This window comes from Schistosoma mansoni, chromosome 2 (genome assembly GCF_000237925.1).
Source record: "Schistosoma mansoni strain Puerto Rico chromosome 2, complete genome".
Lineage (NCBI taxonomy): Eukaryota > Metazoa > Platyhelminthes > Trematoda > Strigeidida > Schistosomatidae > Schistosoma > Schistosoma mansoni.
Window position 1 is genome coordinate 7,479,680 of NC_031496.1, and position 16,063 is coordinate 7,495,742.

A 16,063-nucleotide genomic window follows, 5' to 3' on the forward strand; every position below is an offset into this window, starting at 1 on the left:
CGTCATGAATCACCAACATCAATACCATTGATTGACGAATTTTAAGATAGACTGAGTTTTCTCAATGCTACAACTCTTAGGAATTAATGCAGCTCACCTGATCTAATATTATAATATTAGTGGTATTATAATACCACTATCTGCCTATGGAAAATGACAGGCTAAGCAACTGTTAATAATTGTCCTGAATATATAAACTTGAAACAGGTTGAGTAGTATCAAATTTTGTTCTAAAATACAAAAATTAAGCATATGGAAATAAATTGATTCATATAGGCTGGTTGAGACATTGAAGTGCGTGGGATATCCAAAATGGTACCAACCACTGCTCTGTAGCCCTTTCTATGGGCCTCAATGTATGATGGAGAGCCTAGAAAACAATGTAAGTCGCTTGACAGAATGCGTAACCAGATTGGGTGTCCAAATCATTCATTTTTATTACGAAGGACTTCCAATTTTCTACGTAGATGTTACCGGAAATGAGGTGAAAGCGACGCATTAGTTTTGTTAATGTTTTTGCAAAATCATGCTTATTTTGAAGGCCATTGTCATTCGGAGTTCAAAAATCGGCTCTTAACTAATATCTGGCTGAGTTTAGCACTTGATGTATAAAAGTTGGTAGGTCATAGTACAAAAATTTCTTGGTGTTGCTGCCCGTCTGTCTGTTTAGATGTAGTTCTTAAATATAATACTTCTTCAGTTCATAGTCATCGTCTGTGTGATTAATTTAGTTGAATAAAAGTAAGAGGGCATGAAAGATGAATAAACGATTTAAGAGTTCAATTACAATTTAAGTGTGCAAAAGCCGTTTTATTCAACCTAAATTGTGTAATTTCGTCCGACTTCGTAAATGCTGATCAGAGGTGACTAAATAGACCCTTGCTAAGTTGGTCTCACGTTTTTAAAGTAGTATTCGGGTAACCACCTTCTCTCTTAAAATATTAGTGGTTTTAGTCTCATCTAGGTTGTAAACCAAATGTGTAAATTATCTCTATGAGAGCCCTTGTTATCTCAAAACATAAAAGTCAGTTGTTCAAAACCTAAAGACGAAAACCTAGTGTCGTGTTCCATGTACATTGGTCAACGTCTTAGTAGTTACTCAGAATGATCCGACAAAGCACACCAATCCATTCTTTCAGTAGTGAAACAGGATGTTACTGTTGAGTAAGTATGCCACACTAGGTTTATGAGTATTAGATCCACATTGTTTTTCCTATGGTGCAAAAGCATGATTCCTTCCTTGAGAAGTAAATTTAATACCTCTCCGTTTTGTATTTTGAGCATTTGGTTGGTACCATGTACCCCCATTATATGAATATTTTGTCCATCTTGCGAGGCATTCGCATATAATATGATCACTAAGGAGACAGTTGAAGATACCTAGTTGCAACAAGAACTAGTAAACGGGCTTAAAATCCTCTTTGTCGTGTGTGTTTGTCGGAGTTGTACATATTGAGTTGTGGTCTGTTGACATGTGATTTTGAGAATCAATTAAGCGCTGTTCATAAATTTATTACCAAAATATGTTGTTCATTTAGATTGGAATGATGTACTAATCTGCGTGATTGCCAACATGAAAGCTCTCAGGCTTGCCTGTATAGTAGACTAGTATTACGTAATTGAGTAAATACCCTGCTTATTCTTTGTTACTGACTACGTTTTATCGAAATACCCTACTAACTTTGATGTTTACATCTCCATATTCCTGCTTTAGTTTGAGCACCTGGGCAGTATCACAGCCCTCACACAAATCAGATGAGATTTGTGCGGCGCATATATATCTGGTGCCCCTTTGTACCAATATTTATGTGTCTAAATAAATAAATAACATCCCCATATTTGCTTCTTCCTCATGTACTAGGTCCCTTCGTATTTCTGCTAAGATCATATCGATGTAATGAAGCCAATTCACCCACGTGACAGTACTGGTTTTCCAACTATACCCTTCACATTGTAATGCTCATTTTTGTAAGAGCGATTGGATAAGTCTTTATGCCTTCTTTAGTCTGCTATTCTTCATGGTTTTGGCATACTGCCACCAGGATATACCCATAAGTATATGGTATATGAGGATTTCGCATTGAACTTATAAGCAAAGTAAAGCCATCGAAGTGCTTTTATGTGAGATCAGTAGAATTCCTTGACTGGCATTTGTGCTCACTCGTTTAACTTTCATTTCTCTTTTCTTTATAGTTTGGCTATCTGAGCTTAAGAGATGCGTCCCAACCACTGTCTGATCCATCATGCTTTTACTCAAACGACCAAGTTTTTAAGGCTTATGGGAGTCTCCCAGCTAATAGTCATGGGCGAAACGCTGCTCGAACATCTCGCTATGGGAATGGAGAAAGTGTCACGCAACAGTCTGGTGGTTATCCTGTATTCAATCAGTGGAATCCTATTCACCGACTTGACAACATTGGTCTTTTCGGCCCCCCACCGCTGATCTTTGAAAGTGGAACAACAAATCATGGGTAATCTCAATTCACTAATAATATGTGTCGCTAATAGTGTTGTTCAACATTCAGTTAACAAACAGTATAATGACAGACAAATGTGGTCTAAACCTTTGAAGAAGAGTGAATATGAATTATTCAACCAACCCAAACGTGGTTTAAACTTCCAGCTGTATGATAGCATACCGGTTACTCAATCCGGACCTAATTGGACTCCTGTGGAACCCATAAAATCATTCAACGATGTTGAACTCCACCAAATAATCAAGGAAAATGTTACCAGAGCTCAATATATACACCCTACACCAGTGCAAAAGTATGCTTTGCCAATTATCGCTGCAAAACGTGATTTGATGGCATGTGCTCAAACAGGTTCTGGAAAAACAGCAGCTTTTCTGCTCCCGATACTCAATATGCTATTTGAAGATAACCACTGTGAAAATTCGGATGCATCGGTAAATATCAGTGTTCATGTTTAGTTATTTTATAGGCACTCAGTTGTGCCGTATGTCCTTTAGCCTTAATCCTTGCGCCGACAAGGGAGTTATCTTCTCAAATTTATGATGAAGCCCGGAAATTTTCATACCGTTCCAACATTAAGCCTTGTGTAGTCTATGGTGGGGCCTCCATTCTCGCTCAAATACGGGAATTATCCCACGGTTGTAACCTTCTTGTTGCAACTCCTGGGCGTCTTGTTGATATGGTGAGCAGAGGTAAAGTGAGTCTGGAACAAATCAGGTATGTTCAACTATCATTCCCTTTGCATTACCTTTAGATTTTTTGTCTTGGATGAAGCTGATCGAATGCTTGATATGGGCTTTGAACCACAGATTCGTCGAATAGTTGAACAACATGGAATGCCACCAGCTGGAAAAAGACAGACTTTGATGTTTTCTGCAACATTTCCAAAAGAAATTCAGGTATAATTTCCTACTGGCTTTTTTGAAATGGTTTCTGATAGAATACTTGATCTTTAATTAAACTATATGATAATTTTGTTTTTATTATAAACGAAATATGTTTTTCACGCTGCAGAAAATCTAATAAAACATGGCTTGTAAATTAGTGCACTAGTTAATAAGTTCCTGCTTATTTTTCAGACACTTGCGAGGGATTTTCTGCACTCTTACATATTTCTGGCTGTTGGACGTGTGGGTAGTACCAATGAGAACATTATTCAAGAAGTTTTGAACGTAGCTGATAAAGATAAACCTGATATGTTGGTTCGACTACTTCAAGGAAAAGGTATATTTAATACTTCCTTCATCCCGGTTTAATGATCTTATTGTTATTATTAAAAGTTTAATCAATTAGTTATTCAGCTGAACTAAAATGTTGAATATATCTTTTGATACTTTGCTGTCATAGCCATCATTGAACTTCCTCGTTGACTGGTTCCAATGATAAACTTACATAGATCATTGGGTTAAATTGCAAAAGCCCAGCTCAAGCTAAGCAGATAGTTATATTTACGAAACTCTCAATTCCTACCCTTTAAGTAAAGATCTTGGTACAAACACGCCTGTCATATTAGCTTGATCCCGTAAATCACAAAAAAAATGATTTTTTTTCCAGAGGAGTGATTTTCCACTGACAAACTTCAGTTTTAGTTACTAAATAAAGTATGGGCTTAACAATAATCTGTCAAGTCATCATTGTTAAAGTAGGTTATATATGGTTGTGTATATGCTTTGATTAAGAGCTGGTTATCGATTCGGTTTTAACAGTTTACTTCATATTGTACTCTGTTGGTTTTGCCAATACTGATGTGAGCTCTTGATTATTCTATAAACTGGATTCTGTTATAATCCATTCGTGTTATATCATTATTTTTCATAATTATTAGCATCATACCGCACTCAATTGGTCAGTCCATCGAGAGAAGTGTTGTGAAACAAAAACCCATAATTACTGCAATATTTTAATAAGGAGAAATAGTTTGTTGTAGGGTTAATCAACAGACCGTTTACCTTCGTACCTAACAATCTTCACAATCAATAAGTATCTCAATTCATCATCTACCTATATGCTGTTTACATTTTCTATGAATCGTCATCACTCACTAACAACAGCATAATGGTTGTGATCACGTTAAAAGACAACCAGCATATTCCAGTACTATCTTTAGGTTGTTCTTTGACCAGATTAATACTTAAAAAACAATAGAAGCTAATTGTAGTCTAGGTAACTACTTGCTGGAACTTATGGAACAAAAGCTAGTAGTTGGCATACTAACTTGTATCTCTAACAGCGAGATACTCGATGAGAGCTCTTAGACTGATTTATAAGCACGGAAATATTACAATATCCTGCAAAGCACATAGCTCTAGTTTCACTAACTTCCTAACGTCATTAATTATGTCATCATTTTGTGTGGTACAAGGTGTTGTATTGTGGTGCACGTGGCCGAAATAAGAGTAAAAGCCGACTTTCCGACGAAGAAACCAAACATTAACGAGTTGTTCGCAAAGTATAAAGAACTGTCGATGGGAGACGGAGAGCTGTACGGGTTTTCTGACTAAGTTAAGCATTAAATTCCAATAAAGGATGATCGAGTAACTGTATTTGCAACACTCCGTGTTCCCATTCATCTAGAGGTTGAGGTAAGTCAACAAGTCCAGGAGATGTTGAAGGAAGGTTTAATTAAAGAAGTGGACAGCCCGTACCGCTCTCTAGACCTTTTGGTGAAGAAACTGAATAGGAAGTACAGATTCTATGTCGATTTTAGAGAACCGAATAACACAACGGAACTAAAACCATGTGCGATGCCAACAATAGCGGAAACATTAGATCGGCTACAAAATGATAGTGTTTACAATGCTGGATTTACAGTCAGGCTATTGGCGACTGCCTATAAAAGAGAGCGATCGAAACAGGACAGCATTTAATGTACTTGATAAGCAGTATCAATTTAGACGAATGCCGTTTGGGTTGGCGGGTGCACCGTTTAAGTTTAGAAGAATAATGACGCCGCCACTCAGGAATCTAGAGAACGTCGAGGTATATGACGACAATGTAGTTGTGTACAGCCATACAGAACCAGATCATGTGGAAGTGGTTCTAAAGCGAATTGAAGAATTTTGACTACAATTTAGTAAAGACAAGTTGCAGATAGAGAAAAGTAGCTTCACGTTGTTGGAGCATAAAATAGGAAATGAAGGAATAAAACCACTGCCGGAGAAAATTTTAACCATAAATAACATTGTAGTACCCTATTCGTAAAGGGAATTGAGTCAGTTCTTGGGAAGGGCGACGTTCTGCAGTTGGTTCGTTAAGAAATTCAACGAAATAGCAGCACCCCTATATAAGTTGTTAAGCAACACTGTGTTTACGTGTACAGAGACCGCTCAACAAACTTGCGATCGAACCAAAAACCTGTTAGACAGCCGCCAGATGACACCCAGACTGTCTGAACCGGAGGAACCGTTTACAGTGGCCACAGATACATGCGATCATGGTATAGATGTCTTAATGTGATGGAATACTCAAGTCGTGTCTTCACACTCACTTAACAGAAGTATTCAGCGGTTGTGTGGGTGATAGACAAGTGGAGACTGTACCTACTAGGTAGACGGCTCCACATCGAGGCTGGTCATAAACCCTTACAGTGGTTGAACACAGTAAGAGACCCCCGCGGGAAGTTTGTGCGGTGGATGATACTTCTGCAGGAGTACGATTTCAGTATCAGGCATGTTCCAGGGAAAAAATGTGTAGTAGTAGAGTACTTGCCAAGGCCGGACATGGAATCTGAGCTTCCACTAACAGCATATGCAGTGTATAATCTATAAGGAGACCCGCCCTCAAATACCCTCGTACGGCCGAGAGTCAGCTATCCCTCTCAAAATCTTCTCACATGGCCACGTGCATACGACCACTGCCAAGGAAGTCCTACTCACTGTCATCTTACGGCGGGGGTGTTGTTTACGAAATCGAAAGGACGAAAGAGAATATCCGGCGCTTTAACCGGGTTGGTGGATATGGAGGATGCACATGGGGTAGTTGGAAAACCCTGATTCCAAACCAATGGTGCACATGGGCTCCAGTATCCTGAAGAAACAAATGGTGTATGAACCAATCGTTGGTCACCGTTACCATGGGACTGCATCCCTTTACGTTACTCCATTGCCTTGTAGATTAGACCTTCAGGTCAAAGGCCCTGGTTATGGCCCCACTAAGAAAACCACTTGTTTCGGTTTGGATGCCTGGGTAGTATCCTAGCCTTCACATAAATCGAATGATTTGTGTGGCACATATATATTTGGTCCCCTCTTGTACCAATGTTTATGTGTTTAAATAAATAGAAGGGATACCCTCTAGAACTTATCCGGCGGCAGTATGTTGAGCGATAAAATAAGGAGCAGACGTCGACAAATAAGTGAAAAGGAAGTGGAAATATTGCTGCGGCAGAAGGTAAGACCGAGGGTGGACACATCTAATGCCCTGATCTGGTGGGATGATGACGAAAATTGGATGGTGGTGATCCTGAAGGACTTTCAGCATAAGATGTTGGATGAGTGTCACTAGGTAGCTCATACAGGTGTCACAAAAACGACTGGTTTACTACGACAGAGTACGCACTGGCCAGGCATTAGAGACGATGTGGCCCGATATGTGTTAATTTGCCAGTGGTGCCAACTAGTGGAAAGTGATCAGTGCATTCAACCGCCATTAAAGTCAGTCCTAGTAACTGTAGTTGATGACCTATGATCGGTGGATGTGATGGGGCCGTTTCTACAAATGGCGAGCGGTAACCAGTACCTGCTAGTAATAACAGAACATGCTACACGCAAGGTAGAATCCATGCCTATTGCAAACCAGTGGGCAACAGTGACCGGAGTAGTAATCTGGCACATTGTGGCGGGTCTCGGAATACCAAAGATGATATTTACCGACCAGGGTTCATGTTTTGAAAATGATGAATTTAAATCCCGTCTAGAGCAGTTTGGCATCAAAAAGATACGAACTACACCGTATCACCCACAGACTAACGGAACGAAACAACTGGATGTTAAAGGAATGGTTAGTCTCTAAAGGAGGGAATCGGGAGAGTTACTATTAATTTGATGGCGCATCGTGCATCTATACAAGGAACAACTAAGAAGTTACCTTTTCTGCTGGTTTATGGCAGACAGGTGCGACTCCCAATACATAATAAAACCTGGCCACAACAATAGAGGTGAACGGAAACAAGCTTAAGAAAAGAGAAAAGGGAGGCAATAAAAGACTTGGAAAAGAAACAAATACCAAACACAAAGAAGGCGGAACAGCAGAGTAGAACGTGGAAGCATTTTACAGTGGTGGACCTGGTAAAGTGTAGAGGATGGAAATACACTATAGCAGGGGATCAGAATCAGGAAAGCTGATCCCGAATTGGGAAGGATCGTACATCGTCACTGGGGAACAGTGCGGTTTGCACGATTTGGAAAGGAGACAAGCAGGAGCGCGTAAATGCCAGTCAACTACGGGGATGTTTTCAATACAATCATGAGGGCAAGTCGCAAACAGCGACAAAGAAGAAGCGGTACAGTGATCGGAGCGACCGCGAGAGCAGCTTATTAAAGAGGGATAAGTGTGGTGCATGCTACTTATATTGACAGATACAAGTAGTATGTAACATCAATCAGATGTGGAGGGCCTGTCAAAAGAATGTTGGACTGAAGAAAACATAAAGGAATGAAGAAGTGGAAGAATCATGAAGGGTGTAAAAGACAATTGATGGAAGATTTGCAAATGATATATTTATTGTAATGTTTTCACATTTCACCAGAGAACTCTGTAAGTTAGCTTTAGATGATAAATTAGTTTTCCCCACTTGTGTTCTCGTTCACTACAGTATCTTCAGCATAGGTAAAACAAAAATGTCTCCATTGGGTGTTGTTGTTCTTCAATTTACATTGCATACCATGTTTTGAGGCATTCATTTTAAAAATAAACTACTTAACCAACCTACTTTTAAACGTTAATTTAGATCCGGATGGCTTGGCCTTGGTATTTGTTGAAACTAAACGTGGAGCTGATGTTTTGGCCAAATTTTTATGCCAGTTGAATTTTCCCGTCACATCAATTCATGGTGATCGGCCTCAGACCGAACGAGAACATGCACTTCAATCTTTTAGATCTGGTCGTACTCCCATTCTTATTGCTACGGCAGTTGCCGCTCGAGGTTTAGATATACCGAATGTTAAGGTTAGTTCCTATTTCAATATATTTCGCTCATTCTGCTTAGAAACATGAAATAATAAAAAAAACTGCCTTTAGACATTGAGCTTATTAGTTAGTTATTTGTTAGCTAGTATTCAATGTTATGTGGAATGTTGTACGACATTGTACAGTTTATATTAGTTGACAATTACTTGACAATCATACCCTATCAGAACGGATACTGAATGTTATTACAGGCATGTTTCTGAAATGATATTATTAAAGACATTCTATCAGTTTTTACTATGGTGATTACTACTATGATACTCACTGCGTGTTTCATATTAACTTCTGCATAAAGTTCGTTAATAATTTTCTACATCCATTGTTTAGAAGCTGCTAATAACATATACGGTTCTATACAGTCAATAATTCCGCTTAGTTGTAGACGTCTCTCAACTATACACTCTTTATGTCGGTGTTAAATGGTTTGGTAATCTTGTAAAACTTCAGTGTATTTGACAAATGTCACTCTTATAACTTTTCATGGACAACAATTTTCAGTCAGTCAGCTTCAACGTAGGATCAGGCACATGTATGCATCGGTCCAAGTTGCCATACCTCGTTAGCACAACAAGATGAACACCGGATTTATAGAAGTAGTTGATTTAGTGGTGGCAATATGTAAAATATAGGTTGTATATAAGGATATAGTTTAGGAAGAAAGAAAGTTATGAAGCAATTTTAATCTCAAGGTTTAAGGGAACATAAAGAGTGTATATACCTACGCCATTGTGATCGATTCTGAGCCATGTCATCTAGAGTCTTCGACCATTGGTTACGATAGTCACGTGGACCCCAACCAGGTAGTCTGCTCTACCAACATGGCTCAGACTAGAAGTTAGTGACTTCAAGCACTGATGCCATGTTTTGGTTTGGTCGCCCCTAACTTTCTTCCAACCATCCTCAATACTAGTCAGCATAGCGCGTCGTGGTAATCGGTGTTCAGGCATACGTAACACGTGGCCCAACCATCTCAGTCGATGAAGATTCAGGACCTCATCAACTGACTTACTATCATTCCCTAATACCCTGTGTCTAACCTCACTATTACTTACCCGGTCATCCCAGCAGATGCGAGCAATATTTCTAAGGCATCTGTGGTCAAATACTAGTAACCTACGAGTATCTTCTACTCTTAATGGCCATGTTTCACAGCCGTAAAGTAGCTTGGAGCGAACTGCTGTGCAGTATACTCGTCCCTTAATTGATAGACGGATATCTCGTCTTTGCCATAGGTGACGTAAGTTGGCAAAAGCCAAACGAGATTTTTGAATCCGTGCTGAGATTTCGTCAGACACCAACCCATTACGGCTGATCAGACTTCCAAGATAAGTGAAGTTGTCGACGCGTTCGACTACTTCGCTCCCTATTCTTAGTTCAGGTGTTGACGCAGGCCAGTCCTGGAGTAACAATTTACATTTGGATGGGGAGAAACGCATCCCAAACATCCTGGCATTATTACTCAGTTCTAACAGAAGACTCTGCGTTTCGTCAGTGTCTTCACAAAACAGGACTATGTCATCTTCGTATTCTTAGTCGATTAGTGGACCCTCTGGCAGGAGATCAATTCCTGAAATTTCAGTCGATGAGAGTGTTATTTCCAGCAATAGGTCTATAATGAAGTTAAACAAAAATGGGGATAGTGGACAACCCTTTCGGTCACCACTTGAGGCTGTAAAATCATATAACAGTTCGCCATAAGCTATCACTCGTCTGGTAGTGTTCGAGTGAAGAGCCTTCACAAAGTTTATGTACTCCTGAGGTACACATTTCAATGACAGACACTGCCACAGAACCCCTCGGTCTACAGAGTCAAATGCTGCTTTCAAGTCAAGAAAAACTATCATTGTCGGGCGCCGATAAACATGTCTGTGCTCTAAAACCTGACGAATAGTGAATATGTGGTCGATGCAGCCACGACCAGGTCTGAAGCCAGCCTGATTTTCTCGTGTTTGCAGTTCTCGAGTCTTAGTTAGGCGCTCGATAATTATTGAGGCAAGTATTTTAGATGCTATGTTAGTCAGACTAATCCCTCTATGGTTATCACAGGATGATTTTGGCCCGTTCTTATATATTGGGACAATCAGTGATTGTGACCAGTCGGATGGGATTACGTCCAACTCCCAGATTTTAGCCAGAATATTAGTCAACCTAGTCGCTAAAATTGGGCCACCATATTTAAAGACCTCTGGAGCCAATCTATGTGGACCAGCTGCTCCTTCTCGTTTCAGATTAGTTATAGCCTTTTGAACTTCAAGTAGGGTTGGGGGGCCTACTTCAATGTTCCATTCAGACTGTCTGGGAATAGTGGGTAGTTGTGCAGTAGCTGAAGGCCAGCTGAACTGCTCCTTAAAGTGTTCTGCCCATCGTTCTAAACGTCTGGGCTGAGACCAGATAAGGGTTCCGTCTTTTTCGGAGATCGTTTCACTTACACTTGACTTATTAATTCCGGTTTCTTTTATTAATCTGAAGAGTTGCCTGGTGTTGCCTATAGCCGCTGCCTTTTCCATCTCTTTTGCTTTCGTTGCTCACCACTTCTCACGATCGTTCCTTAGACTTTTAGTCAACCTACATTTGATTTGTTTACGCTCTTCGTCGTGTTCAGAGCCTGATGGGATGAGTTTACGCGAATCATCCATCAGTGCAATAGACTTGGAAGAAATCCATTGGTTTTTTGGAATCCTATGGTTTAAATTACTAATAGATGTGACTGCTGTTTCCACAGCTGTTCGTATGTCTTTCCAAGCAGCATCTGGGTCAGTCTCGTTTAGAGAACTGCCCAGATGTGAACTCAGTTGTTCCTGGAATTTACATTTGGCTTTCTCGTCCTCCAGTTCAATCCTAATGGGTCTTCTCAGTGTAGTTTTCCTGCGTCCATTGAGGTGCAGACAAATGCGTGCTCGTATTAAAGCGTGATCAGAGTCTAAACAAGTATTCCAATACGAGCGACAATCTTCTATCGAGCCTCTTCAACGATGACTGATGGCAATATGGTCTATTTGAGTCCATCGTTGGTTTGGTGCAGGTGGGTCGCCATGTTAGGCGATGTCTCTCCTTATGCCTAAAATTAGTGCTTGCTAAAAATAAACGATTGTCTGAGCATAGTTGCAACAGACGATCACCATTATTGGTTCGTTAAGCCGGAATACTAAAATACCCACCTAAATGTCTTTCTGTTTGATTTAACCTTTGATTTCAACCTTTCATAGTATATAACATCTGAACAGTAGGACACCAATAAAAACATTATTATAAAAAAATGTGTTATAAGTGGTGCTGATAACAAATCAAAATGAAGTTATAAAGTAATCGAGACTCAGAAGACATTACATCCGTATATCATTGTAATTGTTGTTTGTCCATTTGACCTGGAGTCTCCAATCACACTTTGAAAGTCAATATTTAATCTTGTAACTCTTAGTTATTATAATACTATCAGTACTGTTGTTTTTTATATTCCATGCTAAATTTGATCTACTTCAAATTCGATTGTGTTCCAACACAACAATGCATTCTTACAAGATGAAAGTAGAACCTACTAATCTGTCAGGTTAAAACTAAAGTAATATTCAACGTTTAAAATTGTAATCAATATTGTATTTAATTGTAATTAGCTGATTTCTAAGGGGAAACTACTTTTTGGTTTGATTATTATATCATGTTAATCATTTCCCTTTGCTTTTCTGCTTTTTCAATAGCATGTGATTAATTTTGATCTACCGTCAGATATTGAGGAGTATGTTCATCGTATTGGTCGTACAGGTAGGATGGGCCAACCAGGCTCTGCGACGTCATTCTTTTCTGAGAAAAATCAGAATGTGGTAAGAGATCTGGTTGAATTGCTTCGTGAGTCTAAACAAGCTGTACCACCGTGGCTAGAAGCACGTGTTGCTTATCCATCAGGACCAGCGAGTCGTCGCAATAAAAACATAAATAGTAATGTTAATAAAAAGTAAGGTTTTCTACATTATAGTCTTATAAATTGTTCAAAGTATTGAAATGTTTCCTTTACAGTTAATATACATTGTTTATAAATTCAACAACTATTTAATTTAGATTTTTCTGAGTTTTCAGGCCCTTCCTCCGTTCCATTTTGTCAAGAAGTACTATCTTAACTTTTGCTTCAACATTGAACATATTTCACATGCGATTAAGAAGTAATATGGAGTAACATTTGAGGTTTTTAAGTATAGATATTTCCAGTTCTTTCTTATTTGGTGTAGTTTATTAAACATCGTCCACCTGTGTTCATTTTGATTTCAGCACATTTCCATTTCGATAAATTGTCAGTTTATGTTTGTGAAGCAATAGCTCTGTAGTTAAGGCATCCAACTTTCAGTCACTAAGCCACAGGTTCGAACCCCGTTTTACTGTGGTTTAAGCAACTGGGTACCATCACTTTCCTTTACACTTAGAGTAGCAAATAAATTGAGCAATCCAATTATTTCTGTTCGTCTGGGAAGTGTACTGGCTTGAGCTGATACACTAATGCATGGTATTCTATGTAACTGTGTCTATTCATCGTTTGAAGATTAGGCTGCTTGATACCACTAAAAGTCGTAATTCCATGACGATTTTTCCCAAGATTAGCTTTCAAATAACTTGGATGAATACGATGTGAATTTCTCACAAAACAGTGAATACAAGATTACTTTTGTTCTTCTTCTGGGTGTATTAGAAATTTGTTAATTTTTCATGGATTTGTATCAATGACATAGTTGTCTTTTTTTAAAGATAAAAAGTGTTTTATTGTATCGATTGTGTAATTTTATTCCCCCTGTTATATGCAATGTTAGACAACTATATTATGTATGTGCTGGTGTAGGAAACTATTTCATTTTTTATTGATCCATATTTTTGCTTTCCATTTATTTCATTTTGTTGTATCGAAGTTATTTTTCGACCTCACTGCATGTATAAATTAAGATTATTGTAAAGCCTATACCTTCCCCATGTCACCTGGACACAAACTATTTAGGAATTTTACCAACAGATGTCTTATCATCTTACTTTTCTGCTTTACCTAAGGTAATCAAGAAAAGTTGTCTCTGTTATTCAACTCCCGAATCCGTGCCCTTTCTAATAGTTTATTCCTCATCATAAGAACACGTAAAACTTGTTTACAGATGATTCTTCAGTTTTTGATTAGAGTAAACAGCTATTTTTGTGGTCAATAATGGTTATTGTATATTTGGAGTTTTACCTAGTAATTTCATATGAGAAGGTTAACACCTCGTATTCAACTATTGTCTTTTTTTATTAGTTTCGTTAAGAATGTCCGGCTAATATTCTATGTTCACACCAAATTAAACATATGTAAATTACTAATAGTTCGTTGTTATGTATTATCAGTCAGTTTGAAGATAATTGTTAAAGGTTTTGAAAATGGTTTAATCCTCGACTATCAATTTCAAGGATAAATTTGGGTGATTCATTAGAGAGTCTGCTGATTTTGTTATACATCAAGTGTGACAGTCTTATCAGTTTTAATGGTTGTTATTAGGACTAATAAAATCGGGTACACTTTGGCTAAGATTTGATTTCTGGTAAATGTATGGTCTCTGAAAATCAGTTAGAGTACGAAAGTGTTTTGTACATAGTTGTAGTGTAAAGATAGTTATTTTGGGATTTTGACGCTTAACTCTATGAACCCATGCGTCGTGTGTCTACGCGAATTGTCAATTTGCATTTATTTAAGCTGACGGAGTTTCTAGTATCTCCTGCTAAATACTTCTTATGTCAGCGGTTGTATGTACTTTAGAGATTGAGTTATCATTCAACATTGATTATACTTTCGAATTTTTTTGAATTGACTTTATTAGTTTATACAATAATATTAAAGTATGTACTCATGTAATCACATTTGTTTACTTAATATTCATTATTCTATATTTTAGGAATCGGGTTAATTATTGTTCATTTGACTATCGACAGTATGGTAATCGAAGTATTAGCTACGTTGGTGGGTCTTTACCAATGAATAACAATACCAATAACAATGGTAATTTACCGAATGGTGGGCTTGGACTACTTGGAAACTGTTCATTGTCATTCCCTATTACTAGTAATCCTAGACATCTGCAAAATAATACTTACAATCCATTATTTCAACCTAGTCAAAATCAACAGTCTAGTAAAGTTTTCTGTAAAAATAATTCTAGCTATGTCAATCGAGTAAATACGTTTACAGGAACACATGAACATCAGAATAATTCTTTATCAGCACCTGTTTCTTTATTTCATCATCAGCCTAGACTTCAACATCCACAACCAGCAACACTTATGCCTGGAACTAATCCAAATGCTGCAGTTCATCAATTTTTAGCGGCGGCTGTTGCAGCTGGAATTCATCCTCTACCATCTAATGGTACAAATATTAATGATGGAAATTTAGCAACTATGAATAATGGAGGTTTTCAAAATCCACATGTTCATCCAACAAATGGTGCACCATTCGCTACACCTACCTATCAGGCTTTCCATCCAGCTGCTGTTTTTCCTTCATCAAATCAAGTTCCATCACAATCTGTCTCTTCTAATGGTCGAGATGGCTCTGGAACTGTAGTATTTCCACCTGCTGGTCTTTATCATACAGGTAATTTGAATGGAACGAATACACTTAACTCAACAAGTTCAGCCAATCATCAAACTTTACAACAGGCTCACCCAACTACAGCACTTATTCAGACTGGTTATCCTGTTCAATATTACCCTCAAAATCAACAACATTTTTGTCCTGTCTCCAATGGAATTCAGCGTCATTCACCTCAACAACAGCAACACCAACAACAGGCTGTAGTCGCCGCTGCAATGGCTGTTGCAGCCGCAATGAATAATGGTATTCAATCGAATAATGAGAACTGTAATGCATATATATCTCAGCATTCTCAAATGGAATGCAATATTCCACTTGATCCTGTCACAGCATCTAGCCCATCTGCACAAATATCTAATGGTGGATCTGTTATTCAACCGGTGTTTAGAAATGATGGTGACTGGTGGACATCGGCCACACCAACATAATTGGTTGATATTATGAAGTTAGGCATCATTTGATTTAAAATGTCATAGTGATTTTGTTTACAATTATTTATGCATTCACATGTTTTAAAGTGTTTACTTTAATTAGACGTTTGACTTTTGTATTAATGTATGTGTGTCACATTGAGTGGGTCTACAGTATACATGCATGCTCGCCTACAAATAAAATCATTGTTAATTGAGTACAATTTGGCTTTATAATCCTATATGAATCTTACTTAGTTGTTTAGCCAGTCATTCTTACATAATCAACTTTTTCCCTTATTCTAATTGCTGTCATCAGTAATATATGACTTCAATTGTTTACTATTTTATCATTATTTCCCGATTATGTCTCCCTACTAGGTACTAGTTGTTTTTTTCTA

The 16,063-nt window shown here is 38.2% G+C and overlaps 1 protein-coding gene across 1 annotated transcript; it reads left to right on the forward strand.

Annotated features, from left to right (window-relative positions):
• Positions 1 to 361: 361 nt before the first annotated feature.
• On the forward strand, positions 362 to 15,680 carry Smp_068440 (putative dead box ATP-dependent RNA helicase; the record flags this gene model as incomplete). The annotated part of the gene is made up of 9 exons (XM_018795529.1): positions 362 to 382; positions 2,194 to 2,471; positions 2,509 to 2,908; positions 2,944 to 3,191; positions 3,229 to 3,373; positions 3,554 to 3,698; positions 8,422 to 8,639; positions 12,356 to 12,609; positions 14,555 to 15,680. The coding sequence occupies 9 exons, from the start codon at positions 362 to 364 to the stop codon at positions 15,678 to 15,680; spliced, it is 2,835 nt and encodes a 944-aa protein (XP_018649833.1).
• Between the last annotated feature and the right edge of the window lie 383 nt (positions 15,681 to 16,063).